At 46.5% G+C, this 16,503-nt stretch overlaps 1 protein-coding gene across 4 annotated transcripts; it reads right to left on the reverse strand.

Moving 5' to 3' along the window:
- Nucleotides 1-2,335: 2,335 nt before the first annotated feature.
- LOC131671544 (protein jim lovell) lies at nucleotides 2,336-14,558 on the reverse strand. Of its 4 annotated transcripts, none has more exons than XM_058948039.1 (3): nucleotides 14,188-14,558; nucleotides 8,916-9,259; nucleotides 2,336-8,831 (listed from the first exon to the last, which is right to left on the reverse strand). In XM_058948039.1, exons 2-3 carry the CDS (start codon nucleotides 9,101-9,103, stop codon nucleotides 6,620-6,622), a joined length of 2,400 nt encoding a protein of 799 aa, XP_058804022.1. In that variant the 5' UTR covers nucleotides 9,104-9,259; nucleotides 14,188-14,558; the 3' UTR covers nucleotides 2,336-6,619. The 4 variants fall into 4 exon arrangements, with proteins under 4 accessions (XP_058804022.1, XP_058804024.1, XP_058804023.1 ...); XM_058948041.1 differs by lacking the exon at nucleotides 14,188-14,558 and adding an exon at nucleotides 13,135-13,197; XM_058948040.1 differs by lacking the exon at nucleotides 14,188-14,558 and adding an exon at nucleotides 12,453-12,617.
- Between the last annotated feature and the right edge of the window lie 1,945 nt (nucleotides 14,559-16,503).

Genomic DNA, 16,503 nt, shown 5'->3' on the forward strand with positions numbered 1-16,503 from the left:
TTAGCATCCGTCATATAATATAATAATCGGCGATACGAACATTCTTGAAGATATATTTTTCACGTTCTCGTTATAACAGATGAAGAGCAGCGAAGAAGTAATTGTAAATGAAAAAAAACACGAGTTTATGTAAAAGTTTGAATTCCACACAAACGTACATACATACGGTCAGTCTTTGAAAAACACGTTTGACAAACGAAAGGTTGAGTCGTAAAAGATTGCGGAATAAGCATATGAAAAAATGTCTTCAAGAATGTTCGGTGGAAGATATTGTAAGTATCGTACAGAGAAGAAGCCATTGGAGATCTATCCATTAGCTTCGTTGTGGTAGATAATTGTTGTTGTATATCAAACTTTATATAAACTGTAATACAATGTAAACCTGTAAAAAATATACTGGGTGTCGGTGGCTCTGTATAATATAAGTATTATTATTATTTGTTTATGGTACATGTAACCGTTATAAATATATCGTTCATCATTTGCAAGTGGGAATAATATCTAATCCATTCTTTCATTCGCACATGGTCGATGATCATGTTACTCATTGAAAATTGCACTCTAATTAACAATCGTCGCATATGTATCTCGAATGAATTATGAAAGAATACCAACAGTGGGTTACAAATTAGATGTATCAAGGCAATTTTCAAACTGTAAAGTGAAATAACGACCAACGAATATGATGATGAAAATGCGCTTGAATCGAGGCTAGGACGATGTAGGAACTACGTGACTGCACAACCGACGCATAAGTAACATTTCTTTGTCTTTTCGTGTGAGATTGCAGCTTGTTCGTCTATCTGTTTCGCATAGATCTGTGAGGCGATATTTGTGTTATGAATGAGTACCGGCGAACGACCAACCGATGGCCAGTCCTCGATGGTCGATAATTTATCGATCGTACGTGTCGGTAACTTGCTAGCGATTTTATCGACAATCTATACGTGCCATCTGTGAGGCGTGCCGTAAACTAGACTACGCGCTTAGCGCGCCATTTAGATTTGCTCGACGCTTCGTAATACAAAACGCGTCTTCATAATACCAAAATCGCTTGGTTATCTTTAAATTCTATTATTTTATTACACTCCATTAATTCTCGCAGCTCTCTGTCGCTTTTCTAATTGTATCAGATCTGTTGAGCTTCACTCATTCATTCTTTTAATCAAAGGTTGTATCCGAAGAACGTCATACGAAATTCATATGTAGATAAATATATATATCTATATATTTGTTTATATAATACGCAATAAATAACCGATTGCGCGTTTCGATTCTATGTACATCGGTTTAAAAAAATTAAAAACAACATTATCGCATTGTATACGTCTCATTTGCCATTTCACCTCTTGCGTTCTTTATTCAACAATAAAAATAACGTTTGCTTGTTGGATAATCGTACTATTTCATCATTTTAGGAACTTAAGATGTTGGTTCTCTTCGCTCAGAGTCCCGAAAAAGTGCCAATTCTGGTTGAAGGTAGACGCATACACTGTAATCTTTAACGTTCTAAAACAAATAAGTATTTTCTCGAGTGAATCAATAATTAAAAAAGGAATTGCCAAGCAAATACTGCATCGAATATCAGTGCTTTACCCTCAAACCAGTATTGTACTTCCACATTATACGATCTATTGTAGCTAAGTGTACGTGTGATGCGGCATAACGTAGAAGTCGTAATATCAATGACAAATGTAATACAGTAAAGGTAATGATAGTTAGATAATGTATTATACAACGGTAGAACGACAATTTACGGGGAAACAGTATACAAGCAGTGTTTCAAGTTAGCGCTTGCCAGAAAAGTGTCGGTAATTTTAGTAATTGATTGTTGATATGCTTGGCACGATTGCTGCACCCAACACTGGTTCCTATACTGTTTCAGCTTTTCAAATATCACTTTTGACAGAATCGTCGCCGTTCATCGAAGAGCAAATCAGCGTTCAACTATATTGTTGAATCGTTTTCGTGATGTAATTACAGATATTTACTTCGTCGATGAGAGCGAAAATGTAGTTTTGTGAATTTGACAACGGAGACAATGAGCATGACAATAACGATGATTGGTCTTATGCATTCTCAGTATTCGTCTTTTTTTTTTTTTTTCAGCTGGAAAGATATAAAAGATATCAGTTTCACAACTAGACTCTCGGAATACAACCTTTCTTTTTCTTGATTTGCTTGCCAAATTGAATTTCGAATTTTGAATCTCGTCGAAGATACTTCTTTTAACTGGATTCTTTGTTTGAGAAAGTTTTAACAATGAATTCATGAAAAAATCGAACCGGTCAACCGTTGATCGATCGACTAGATTCCATTAATCATTTGTTTTGCTCGCCCCTTATCCTTCAAAATTGAACTAACATTTCTACATATACGTTTTTATATATAATATTTATACTTCATAATAATCATTGTCGTTTAATAATAAAGTAACCAATCGCGCGTACGTGTTTCCCATTTTTATACGCGTAAGACGCAACCGTTTAAAAATCATTCATATCAACCGAGACACATTTTTTGCGCGCGACATATTTTGTATATGATTTCCATTCAGTCTTACATGCATCTGCAGTTTCACTTTTTAAACACAGCGAATGGACGCTCGAAGGTTTCTTCTTACAATAATTACACTCAACTTATTATTTATATAATTCTTTATGAACGACTCTGCTTTTGTTAGACCAATTATTTTCTTTTTATATTTTGCTTTCTACACATTGCCGAACGCAGTATTTGTCACTTTTTCGTCTCTAAATTGCACCGATAGACGTCTAAATTTTCTTACATATTAATAACCTATTAAAACAATGTTGATTCCTCTTATGATTGATATAGGTAATACATTTATGAAACAACACGAACATTAGGTGGCGCAGTCGAACAAAGCTTTGTTGGAGTGAAAAATGGTAGTGGTTCGAAAATAAAGAAAGATATTCTCGGAGTGGTCATTGAATATGAACGTATTCGAAGTTCCTTCGTCGCGTACGCATGAACCTCGTTGAAAGCTCATCCCTTTAAAGAACGTTCGCCAAGCGAATATCCTAATCCCCATGCACTCGTTATAACAGCAAAATAATACTGAAATCTGCACGTGGTGCCTTCTATCACATTATGTGTCTATGGTTACTTCCGTATATCGATCACACGAGCGCACTCGACGCGTATGTATATATTATCGTAATTATTATTAATATTATTATTGTTATTGTAATACACGAACGATCGCGAACACGCATTCACTCTAACGCACACAATCGTAACGTCTTGGTTGTCTTGCTCGCGCTTTCCCCTTTCTCCGGCGATCCCTTTCATTTTCGACAGAGTTAATTATAAAACTGTTAAATCCCATTAGAGCGACAGCAGCCGGGAATCGCACGCCCGCGCAACGCGCTTCGACGCTCGACATACGCTACAGGAGAATGCCATGATAACGCAAACTCAAGTGGTCGATCGTCAAGAGTTTGTTTGGTCACGTGTGCTTCGGGCTGTAACTGATTATCGTAAGAAGTGGGAGAGTTGTGTGTTTCTTGAGTGATAATTATAATGAAAACGAGCATGTGGAAATGTTCCTTTATTTGAGCAGTGTATTCGGTGTGTACAGTGGTTTTCGCTTTATTCAAAATATCTGTCAATTATCTGTGATCAACACATCGGTTAAGCTATAAAATTTAACGTAATTTATTTACATAGTTAGCTAGGTATTTGTTATTTGTGCTTTGATAATACACGCATCAATTGTTCGCTAATTTATGAACTAAAAGGAACTGACAAAATTAAGAACTATAGTATAGTCAACAAATCACAAAACTAGCGTTCGAACAATCATCGACTTACACAATAAATTACGTACACGCTTTCGAGGAAAACTAAAAGTTATACGTGGTCATAGCGTATTATTTGACCAACTCCCATCGCGTACACGCGCAGTCGAAACGCGATTGAAGGCGACAAGTATGAGCGGGGAAATGGATATGAAACTTGTAATTAAAAAAGGCAATTTGATGCGGGTGCGTGCGACTCGTGGTTGCTTTCATTATCCTGTTATAAACTCTTTTTCAACACCCTGTGTATAGAATAATATTCATTTATATATTTTCATTTATATATCCGTATTAATAATCAATAATAATATCAGTTTGTATTGTACAGGCTGTATCTCATTCACGGAGGGACCACAAATTCTTGTCGCTCGTTAAAATTTCCTTAATTTCGTTTAATTTATTGTTCCGATTGTATCGATGTTACGCAACGACTTATATTAAATCAAAAACGAGAACTTACTTATATGTTAATTATTTTTACGTCCCTTATTTTTCGCCACTGAACATTTTTTATATTACGGTCTATTTATCATTGAAATAAAATGGCCGAATGAAATAATCGAAATTCGTTTTCATCTTTAATGGGCTTTGTAAAGAGATTCTTACTTCCCGTATCATTTCCTTTGACACTCGCACGCTTTCGATTCTATTATTTTGTATTCCTTATTATTTTATTAAAAATGAAATATATCTGTACGCGATTTATACTCTCTGTTCAAACATTTTTCGTTTATTATAGTTTAATATGTAGCTTTTTTTTGTATCTATCGTAGATTTGTCAGCGGCTATCCCTGATGTGTAAGTTACCCTGCGCTTCCGTCTGAATGTCGAAATATTTTTGTCAAAAATTCTGGTCTATAATGCATTTAAAATCCTCGGCCTAGCTTCCAAATGCTTTTCACGCATCTAGTCAGCTTCGAGGCCTCGGACCTTGCGAAAATATTAAGGTTTCGTTCACTTGTTCAACGTGCTCTCGATTATTTTCATTTCACGTAGTTTCCGCAGTATTTCATATTATTTCTTTCAAAAATCCATCCAAGTTTCACAGTGAATCTGGTTTTTCTCACCTTTCCGACCGTTTCGGGCGCACACTCGCAATCTTACGAGGGAACAAAGGCATACTTCGCAATTATAGACGATCGTAATAAATGATAAACAATTTGAAAACTCGAAAATATTCATACAGTTAACTTTACTATCGAGGCATGCAGCGTTATTGCACTATTCCCTCAATTGCGTAAACAAATCGAGTATTTATTTCGATCCAAATCTATATACTATGCAAACCGCGTGTATTGCACCTTTATGTTATATCAAATCAAATAAATGTTCAAAAGTACTTCAAAGGTTCAACTAATAATTAATTCACGATAGAACAAACGAAAGGCAGTTGTTATGTTCAACGACAAAACATTGGGACAATTATATTTACTAAAACACAAAAAAAAAGGAGCTTTACAAGAAAAAGAAAGCTCCAGCGCTTTCATTTTGGCGCAAACTGGAAGAACTAATGATTACTCTCACTTGGCTGATCGCGACTTTAGAACGCGCAACCGAACACGTGAAAAACTGGAAAAAGAAACAAAAACAAACAAAGAAAGAAATAAAATCAAAACTAAAACTTATCAAAATATGAATAATTTGAAAATTATAGCCTAAAATGTTTTGAATAAATGTCGGCTAATATTTCTTTAAAATCAGTTATACGCAGCGGCGACGCACGGCGCGCGTTGTTCGTAAATCTTGCATCACATTCTCGTCGAACTCGAATGGGTCAGTTTGTCATTTTATTATTTGGTTATAATGATCGGTGAGCGCGGCAGGAACTGTTATCGATGAGTGTTGCGTGGAATATTGTGCTATGGGACGAGCGCAGCTCCGAGCGTGCGATTCTGCGCGTGTTTGACCGGCAAAAAGTTGTATAGAAAAAATAACGCTCTGCAGTTAATATAGTTATTTACAAGTATCTTTTCGTAGTGTTGAGTGAGTCTGTAGTATATATGCGGATAAAACGAATCCCTTTTGTCACCGTTGAAGATGTGGCTGGACCTCAATAGAGGACTATTGTTGCGTACGAAGCATGGGCTCGTACGTCGGAGTTGCGCTCGTTTGGTTCAAGTTTGCAGTCGACGGAGAAGTATATCGGGGCGAGTGCGTGAGTTTCGTATACAAACTAAACACGCGAAGACTTTGATCAAACTTTAAACAATACTTGAGAGAAGTAGAGCTTAATAAAAGTTGCTAGCGAAGGTCGTACTCTTGCTGGCCATCTCCTGATAAATATTTATATATATATATATATTTATATATAATATATCTGTATAAAATCTAAATAAAAAATCTCGTATAGCCGCTGATTAAAAAACTTGTACACTGTTGCACATTCCGGTGCGCACTCTAACAAAAGTACGACATTCACAGTGCAGCACAAATAAAAACTTCGCAGCAATAAGAGATTATTTAAAAAATATATAAAAAAAAAAAAGAAAAAAAAAGAACATGAAAATCGCACAGTGGTAATGTGATAAAAATTAGTCGGAAAACGTCAAAATTAAGGTACAATCATATCTACAGTGAGTTGTGGCTGGGGCCGACGGCGCTTAGTAATTACAATAGTAGAGCAGAGTCTCGGGTGAGAGAAGGTTGTCGTGCTTGTTACCCTGGAGGTGCGATTTCAGTCTTGTGGGCGGAATGGAGGCTGCGGCGGCTGCGGCTGCGGCAGCAGCGGCGGCGACTGCCCAATCGTCGGCAGACGGCGGCCACTGCTGCCGGTGCCCGGCTGCACTCCTCGACTCTCAGTCGGTACCATTCTGCATCGGTGGCGGAGGCGCCTCCGGCGTCGGCGACGGGCTCCTGCTCTTGGACAGCTGCATTGGCTGCTGCTGTATCGGCTGCTGCTGCGGCTGCGACCGCGGCCGCTGGGGCTGCGACCGCGGCCGCTGCGGCTGCGACCGCGATCGCGGTCGTTGCTGCTGCTGCTGCTGCATGTGCTGGTCACCCGGGCTTGGCGGCGGCCCGTTGGCCTGCTCGCTGGGCGCCAGCAAGTGCACCATGTTCACCGGCACCGGGTAGTTGGGGTACTCCGGGTAGTAGTTCTGGGGGATGCCCCCGGGCATGACGGGGTGGGGCGCGAAGGTCTGCGTCTCGAGGCCGCCGTCGGACGTGCCCGCGCCCATGTGCGCCGGGTCCAGCGGCGGCTTCACGTTGTTGTTCAGGCTGTTCATCCCCTCGCCGGTGCAGTCCCTTCTGAGCTGCTCGAGCTTGAGGCTCTTGCCGTACTTGCCGCGCACGTACATCAGCAGGCTGTTGTAAGGGATGCCGTAGACGCGGCTGGCCTGCGACGTGGTCATCTTCTTGTTCCAGACCATGGTGAGGGCCTCGGTGAGGTCGCCGTTCGTCCAGGAGCGCGGCGGGCCGCCCCTGGGCGCGCTGTGCTGGCCCTTGGGGCGGCAGGCGGACGGGCCGCGGGGGTGGTCGCTCCAGCGGCGCGCCGCCATGCCTTCGCCCCTGGACCTCTTGGGCTTCTTGCCGGGGTTGGGGTGGCTCATGCCCGCGCCGACGAACAGCCCGTGGAAGGTCTCGGGCTTGAAGGGCTCGTGCAGATCGATCGCCGAGCCGTGCGGGAAGAGGCCGGCGCCCAGGGGCCCGGTGATGCCGTCGATGGGGAAGGCGCTGCGGCCGGCCAGCGGCGACTCGCTGGGCGACTGGCCGAAGGCGAAGCTCGCCGCGGCGCCGCCGGGCTTGTGCGCGTTGCTCGGGTGGGGACTGTCGTCCCGCGGGTGCCGCGGCGGCAGGTGGTTCGGGTGGCCGGGCAGCCACTGGGCCGCGAACTGGCCGAGGCTCGCCAGGTACTCGCTGCTGTGGTGCTGCGACGGCGCCAGCGACAGCGCCGCCATGGCCGGCAGTGCCGCGGCCTGCAGGTCGGCGAAGTGCGCCTCGCGCTGCAGGCTGCTCTGGCTGCCGACGAGCGGCGAGCCGCGCGGGCTGCTCGCGGCCTCGCTCTCGCTCTTGACCAGCGAGCCGGCCGGTGAGTGCGACAGCTTCGGCTCTCTCTTCATCGAGAGGTTCTCCGCCTCGTCCCCGGAGTGGTGTTGGTTGTTGTGCCGGTGCGGGCGCGGCGTCGCGCGCGACTGTTGCTGGAGCTGCTGGAGCTGTTGGTGGTGCTGGTGCTGCTGCTGCAGTTGGTGCTGGTGCTGCTGCAGTTGGTGTTGGTGCGGCTGCTGGCGCTGCACGTGCTGATGGTGGTGGTGATGCTGCTGCGGCGGGTGGTGGTGGTGGTGGTGGTGGTGGTGGTGGAGTTGCTGCTGCTGCTGCTGCTGCTGCTGCTGGTGCAGCTGGTCCGACTGGTGCCGCTGGTGCGACGAGTGGCTGGACGGCGAGCGCTCCTGCGAGTGCTGCCTCGAGCGCGAGCGCGACGACGAGGGCGACTCTCGATGCGAGCTGTTGGAGAGGTTGAGTCCCGCGCTGGGCGGGCTGAGGCTCGCCCGCGGCTGGTTCCTGCTGCTGAGGTCCTGCGGCAGGTCGCCGGACCTCCGCCTCGGGCGCGCCTGCTTGCGCCTAGGCAGCGGTGACTCGCATTCCTCGTGCGCCCGGAAGCCCGGCGGCAGCTGCGCTTGGTGTTGCCGGATGTGGCGAAGCCGGTGGGCTCCGACGGTGGCGTCCTGGCGAGGCCTCACGTAGATGGGCGTCGAGTTGATCGGCATGTCCTCGTCCTCGTCGGCGAGCTCGCCGGTGGTCGCCGGCTGGCACTCGGGCGTCTCCGGCTCCTCCACCAGCGTGCAGGGCGTCGACGGCGTGCTGGCCGGTCTCGGCTCCACGGACGCGAGCCCCCGGATCTGCAGGCACTCCGCAGCCCGCATCAGGCCTGCGAGCTCGTCGCGCTCCACGCGCACCTCGCCGCGGTACATGAATTCGATGAGGGCGCCGATCTCTCGGGCGGTGAAGTCCTTGAGCACTATGATCGGGTGCTTGCACGGGTGTTCCGTGAATATCCTCTCGAAGAAGGGACTGCAAATCCGAAGCAGAGACAAGGCGGATTATTTCGGGCGCGCCTCGGTCGGACGGCGGCGGAGGACGGACGGGGAGAATTACCTGCACACGCCGAGGACTACTTTGTGCGCCTTGAGGCTAGCTTCCGAGCATACGAGAGTAACGTCGACGAGCACCTCTTCTTGCAACAGCCCTTCGAAGGCCTGGAGTATGTGGGACTGGTGGTTATTCCATCTGAGCGAATAGTGCGACTGCAATGCCATGACGCTGGGACTCGAGGAACGTGACATTTACAGCCGATACGCGATCGCCTCGCACTAATGCAGGTGCAGTCTCCAGCAGTTGTCTGTCTACTATCTCGCGTAGGGTTTGCTCTCGACTGTACGCAGCACTTCCATGCACTTGATCAAGCCCGTGTTGCTTTCACGTTCACCGGCGGCGTTTTTCTGCAATCAGACGTGCTACGTTGTAGTTTTCACTGGCGATCAATTGTCCATCGAGCGAGTGCAGGAGAAACGATAATCGGAGAGTGGACTCGCGGGCGGGGGTGGACCGAGTCGGAGCTCCTAGTGAGAGCGTTAAGCGATTTTGCCTTTTGCCGCGGCGGCCGCAAATTGCCAGCAAAACAATAGAGCGGCTGAGCGTAACGCGCGTCGGCTCGAGCCGGCATCTATTGGCTTAATGATTTAACGGATCGTAATGACAGGCGCGAGCGCGAGACTGTCAATTTTCGCGCGAACGGCGGCGGCGGCGGCGGCGGCGGCGGCGGCGGCGGCGCGCGAAAGACGAAAGTGCACAGCAGGCCGCAGAGTGAAAGCGAGAGCGCGCGCTGTGATGTCGAGCCCCCCCCCCCCTGACTCGGCTCATGTGGCCCTCTCCGCCCTCTGTCGGCACGCCGATCCGGATGCTTTCAAAACTTGGGATAATCTTCGACAACTCAACTCTGGGTGTCTTGACTATCAGGGAACCAATGATGATTCGATTATCTCCCGACAACAGAGGAGGTCAATGAACTCATTTTCTAGATGGCCGTCTCTTGACGGATGTTTTCTAAACACGACGCGAACAAAGGCGTCGATGAAGGCGCCGCCGAAAGAAGAAAAACAAACAAATGAGAAAAATCTATACTATTTACATGCAGTTTCGCAATATGTCGAGCAAGTGTGACGCATTAACGCGGATATTTTTCCCTTCCTCGACGCCGTGGAATTTCTCGCGTTGCCTTCCCATACCCATTTCTATCTACGTATGTCGCAAATGCAATTTAGTCGCAGCTGCAATTTGTATAAGCGTCCAATTTATTGTACTCATTTTTACCATTTCAAACTCAGTTCCGCGAAAAATAACGCGTTGACGTTTCGTCGAAATACTCCACACCTGTTAGTTAATTGACTCGAGATTGCCGTACATTTAATCTTTACGCCCGAAACACAGCAATCGTACAATGCGAGTGTGCATGATCGGTGGGCCAACGTGAAGAATAGTTAAAAACCTGATCGGGTGCATTTTTAAAAGGAGAATCGGCAAGTACAAAACGCTGATAAATGAGAGTTTACAGTTTGAAAGACTCGTAAATGGCGTAAAAAGCTCCGGACGTTTGCGAAGAGGAGGAGGAGGGGGAGGAGGAGGAGGAGGGAGCTTAACTCTAAGCTCAGCCGGCGAACTTTGTTGTTGAACCGACACTTGTACACGCATACGCAAGATTAGCGCTGACGTGTCAATCGCGAAAAAAGTCATGGTGTAATTCGCCCTCGCTGTTGTCCCCCGTGTGCGTGGGCTCGTACGAGGCAAACTTCAAGTTTCAATTTCAAGTCTGCTCTCTAATGTTAACGGAGCGCCAAGCTGGAGTTTCCGCAAATTTTTTTTTGCCCGCGTTGAAGCTTTCGAGCATTTGCAAATTTAATCGCGAGGACAGAAACAGTGGCCGCCTTTCCTCCTTTTGGGTGGGTTTAATGAAGCCGAGCGCGCTTGTCGACGGTAGCCCGATAGCGATAAACGGATAAACATTAACGGAAGAGAGTTTCGCTCGCGTGATTTGCAAAAACAAAAAGAATTGCCAAATTCTTTTGTCGATTTTCGGTTGTGCGCGCGAAAGCAAATGAAATCCTCTCTAGAGTACTAGCGACGTATTCGTGGCAAAGCACTCGCAAAGAGTAGCTCGAGGTGCAATATTCGCGTGGATAAGCGTAAACGAATAATGCTAAGTAAATGAGATGTCGAGTTTGAAATGGGGGCGAAAAACGTCAGTCGGTATGAGAAGAAATCTTAATACGAAGCTCTCTCGCGTTCGTCATAATCAAAGGGAAAAAATAGCGCTATTACATAACACAAAATCCTCAAGCTGGATACACGTCGACATGGGAAACGCGAGTCCCGAGGCAACATCTCTCTCTCCCTCTTCGTAATAACAATCTTCTCCCTTGCGCGCAAAAAAGCGCCTCCCTCGATACACATCTCGCGAAAATCAGCTCGCTGCAAATGAAACAATCGGGAAACGCGATCCACGCGGCTGCGCGACATTCTTTTTCCGATGCTCGTTGTTTTTTTCTTTCGATTTGCACGGGAAACGCGATACTCGAGTTCGCCCACGTCCGTCACGTGCCGGAGAAAATGTGGCGGTCACGATTGTTCGCCAAAGCGAGCGAGCGAGCGAGCGAGCAACGAAAAGACGATCCCGCGTCTCCCTACTCCCAATTGGCCGCTGCGCCTCTGTGTGCGTACGCTAGTAACGGTGCCTAGTATCCTCCCTCTATTTTCGGATGATCAGCTGACGTTTAACCCCCTTTGCTGGCTGAATTTCCATTCCGCTTTGCCTTTGACTCGATGCAACGGCTACATACTATCAATTGATTGTCTATCCGTTCGACACTTTTGTTTTTATTCGCATTATGCTCTTTCGAAGAAACAAACCAATGAGAATTCTAAACATGCATCAAGTGTTTGCAAAAAAATGTTGCAAATTTTATTTGTCCGCGGGGTTAAACAAACAAACGCAAATGAAAGTATAGCAAAATGTTATAGAAAAATTACATATTCTCTGAGAGTCGAATGCAAGGTGTTTCAGAGCAAACATTGCAAAGCAAATATTTTGAAGCAAACACTCAAGTCGCTGAAAGTCAAGCGTATCCCGTAGGAAGTTCAGTTTTTGAAATGTGTTTAATAAAACTTTGCATTCGCTGAAGTAGTCCGCGGCAAGTTGAAGATGCGATATCGATGATTGTGTACAACAGAGCGCGCAACCGCGAAGCGCTCGCGATCGTCTACGGTATCGTAAAAATTTTCCGGCCAATCCGTAATCGCGGCAACGTAAACACTCGTCGCGAAGACGCTCTGTCGTAAAGTGCGAAATGAAGATATGGAACTCACGACTGTTGGGCGCATCTACGAATGCGAAACGATCTTCATGTGCTTGCTGCTGACGATTTGTTGACGTGAGTGCGTCGCAGTCTCGATTGGCGAAACAACGGCGAACAAAAACACTTTCTTGACAGAGTAGGCACGCACTCGAACACGTCGAAGCGGTAAAAATGCAAGCGCAGCCGCACTGTTATCACACACGCGTGTCACAGGCGAAGGCGGAGAAGGAATGGGACGAACACAAACGACTGCCGAAAAGACCGAAGAGGGCGCGTCACTTACTTTGCAATTTGGATGAAACAAAACTGAAAAACACAAAAAAACTAAAACTGGATGCTGCTGGGCTGCTGCTGCTGTCGCGCGGAGCGTGGCGCACGTCAGCTCGTCGACTGTGCGTGGGTGCGTGGTGCGGCCTTGGTCGCCGACGGCCGGTGAGTGAATGCGCGCCGGTGTGACGTTCGGGCGCCCCTCCGTTCGTAAACGCGCCGCTTCTCTGCCACCACCACCGCTCTCGCGCCACTTCCCCTATCTCCTGCCTGCCCCCACCACGTCGCCGCTCGCCGCGTCCTTTTCTCGCTCACGGGAGTTGAGTGCCCCGATGCACGCGCTCGTGCCCTCTCTCTCTCTCTCTCTTTCTCCACGCGTAGAACGCCCACTGTACCTCCTCCACGCGCGTGCCGGTAGAGCACTCACTGAGCGTGTCTAACTCACCACCGCGCGCGCGGTTTTACTTATGACCTGGACAGCGCTTGCCAACCCCCTAACCTTCTCCGCGCCGCCGCTACGCGCTATGTGCATGCGAGCGCGTGCACGCACATCTCGCGGCTGTACCGATGGTCTGAAATTCTCTCCACGATTTGCCGGACCTATACTCGCGCACCCCTCGCGAATACACTGGGGCGCGCTTCCCCAGTGCGTTCGCTTGCCGATCGACCGCAATTTTCGCACGCCACTGTCAACAGACCTGTTGCCACCGATCCCACTCTCGTCTTTGTCGGTCCACCGCTTCCACGTCTGATTGTCAGCGCGATAGCTGATCGCCGTTACCAATATACCGAAATACGTATATCGTTTCCACATCTACCTTTGTCGAGGATTATAAAGGAAAATACGTGGAAATAGGAACGCGATTAACTTGTATTTGTGCGCGGTAACTGTAATTGTCATTAAGAAATGCCTAAGCTGCGGGTAATACTTATTATAGATAAATCTTAGCGAGTCAAATGCTTGCCATGTCCATCGAGAATTATCCTACTAGCAAGAAATATAATTGCCTTAAAGCAGGAAAACCGCAATCCGATAAAGAATTAGCTGCCGCCAGCGAGATACGATAATGAATGAAACGGCATATCGAATGAAAATAACAGTTAAGATGATGAGTTTAATTGCTGCAATTACGAGTGGGCCACATTGTCTACAGAGAAATGCAGGCGAACGCGTCGTCGTGGGGTGGAAGTGCGTGCAATTGGTAATGGGGGCTTGTGAGGGGGGGGGGGGGGAGCATGTCTTCAAACGTTCGCACACGACGAAGAGAACGCATATACGGAGGACGCTTCGGGCAAAAGGGGGTTGTGCGCTAAACATTCCGCCAAGGACAATCTAAATATACCATCTTTCGTGCGTAAGATCTACGAGATGCGCTACATCCGAGACTATTAGGGTTATGAAAATCTCTACCCGTCCCTCCTCATTCCGTCCTTTTCAATGCTGTGCTTGTTTTTTCTCAGTTCAACGATAAACAATTCAGTGCTTTATTAGATTGGATTATTTGCAGATATTTCAGGTCCATTCCGAGCGTGTAACTTAAGGGTTGCCGGGTTGATATTTCGGATAAGTCCAGTAAGCAAGCCCAGCCGAAAGGCTTCTATTAATGAATCGTTGAAATAATTCATATAAAAAATATCGCGTAAGAATACTTCGTCATTACATATCCTTTGAACGGATTTGCTAATTGAACGATCGAGTAGGTTCGACATTTACAAATACGAAAACAAGATGTAGGAAAATGTATTCTTACCTATTAGGTGTGGTAACGATGCCAAGGCCAGAGCACTGGATGATCAAGATGTTCTCCAAAGAGCAGTCGAGAAAACAGATGGAACACAATCGTGCACGGGCAAAAAAAAGAAAGCAAAAAATCGCACTGATGGTCGCATGCAAACGTCACTGATGATAGAACGTGTGTACACTGCACGATTCGCCGATCGAATGCAAGGTTGCACTGGAGGCCCTCGTTATATATTAGCACTGCACAAGAAGGAACTTCTAGACGAACTACCGCGCTCCTAACCCAATGAGCTCAACACATGGTGTCATTCAACTTGCGGTCAAGTCAATAGTGTGCGTGCGCGCGACGAGGAGAGCGAGGGAGACTAAGAAGATGTGCGTTGGCCGATACAGTCGCAGCCAGACTGAGCTCGAGAACTCGACACAGAGAAAGAAGAGGCCGAGGCTCAACGGAGTCCCACCTACTTGGCCACCTCCATAACCTTGGGTACCAGCCCACCGGACCCTCTCTCTCTCTTTCTCGCTCTTTTCTTCTCGTGCGATCTTTTCCGACGCTCCCCTCTCTTTTCTCATCTCGCTCGCGCCCGAACTCCTTTCTCCACTCTCCAATGGTCTTCTCTCTCTCCGTGTATCTATGTGTGTGCGCGTGTGGGGGTGCGCGCGGGTGTGTGTGTGTGTGGACACGTAATATAGCTGCCAAGGACCTCGGTGTACAGTCCGATTGTCAGCGATCCTGGTCAACGAAAGTTTACTGCCGCTCTATTCACCCCCGTCCTTCGTCCCAACAAGATCTGCTTAACGCCAAAAGCTTTATCGCTGCTGTTCAAGTACCTCGCCTATCTGCACTGATTCGACGTTCTTTATCACCGGCTAGGCACCTCTCGAACGTCGTCTAATGTTTCCCTTGTCAATGCCATGCACACGAGTACAGCTATTAGGCGGATATCGCGATTGGCGAGCATGCTAATTGATTTATAAAGCGATTCCCTGTGATACAACTACGACAGTTGCGGCGGCGGCGGCGGCCGTCGGCAGCTCGCATGCGACTTAGATTTTTACTTGGACTTTCTTTTCTAGCGCAGGCGCGTGCGCGCGATAATTGATGATAAAGATATCGACCCGACTAACGCTTTTATGATTTACATTCGCGCGTTAGCTATTCTCGTATCGGTTTTCAAGAAAAACAAGAAACCTCATATTAACACTGTTAACATCATCGAAATGAAGAGATTAAGATGGTACAAGTCTGCCGCTGGCAATTGAATAACCACTTCGTTTATTTCTGTGAGCCTCATCGTCAACAGATTATTGCTCTATTTTATGCGCGAGCCGTGGGCTTTTTCTGGATCTGCATGAGATATTCGCGTCCAAGTCAGCTTGTTTTTTACGGTCTTTCAATTGCGATAAATCGTATTGTCAATGTATTTTTCAATGCTACTCTTTTTTTATTTTTATTTAAACTTAATTATCGATGCTATGCATCCACAGTTAAATTGGATAGAGGCCTGCAATGGCTCGGTCGGTAGGGCGACGAACTCGCACGCGGTAGGCCCAGGTTCGATTCCCAGTCCCTGCTGATTAATACAAGCACCACTGAAAAAAGTTTTATGTGCTTTATTCTCAAACACATTGCAAGCCTCCGTCGTTGATTAGCACTGATGGAACATAAATAAAGCGACGTTAAACAAAATAATTTTAATTTTTATAACAACTTACGATTCAGGCAACTATTTCTTAAAATGACTTAACTTTCTTCTTCTATTGTTAATTTGAATATATACGATGCAGAGATGAGAACTATCAATATCTTTTGAAAATCCCTTGCTACGTCAATTATGTAGGACATTAAGAAACAGGATATTCAAACTTATATCATCATTAACGTTGGAAGAAATGGTGAAAACAGTTATATTTGGATGACAAAAATAAAGTTTTGAAGATCGGCAGTAGAAAGTTGTCAAAATCTATTCAAATACATGTAAAAGAAAATCTTGAGTCCTGGCTAAGCTTAAAGGTAAACAATGCCGTGTCAATGGATTTCTCCGGTAGGCGTTTATGGTACCTCACCAATTATTTATCCGGGGGGTCCTCATTAGAATGCAGGATTATTGTGCCGACCCTTAGTTTCTATTTTTAATTTTCTTCCATAATTCATTTGTGCTCATGCCTCGATGTATAGCTTGAAAGTAGCTGTTCTTACAGGGTAGCTGATCCGCATCTCTACTTTACACGCAGTTAAAATCTGAACATATCGCAGTGAAAAGATCTGCGCTAGCTGTAGTTTGTCCTCCAGGACGGTAATCCGTTTCGTCATTCTTCCTTCCAG

The sequence above is a fragment of the Phymastichus coffea genome, unplaced genomic scaffold (genome assembly GCF_024137745.1).
Source record: "Phymastichus coffea isolate CEN01 unplaced genomic scaffold, Cenicafe_Pcof_1.1 PCOF00128, whole genome shotgun sequence".
Lineage (NCBI taxonomy): Eukaryota > Metazoa > Arthropoda > Insecta > Hymenoptera > Eulophidae > Phymastichus > Phymastichus coffea.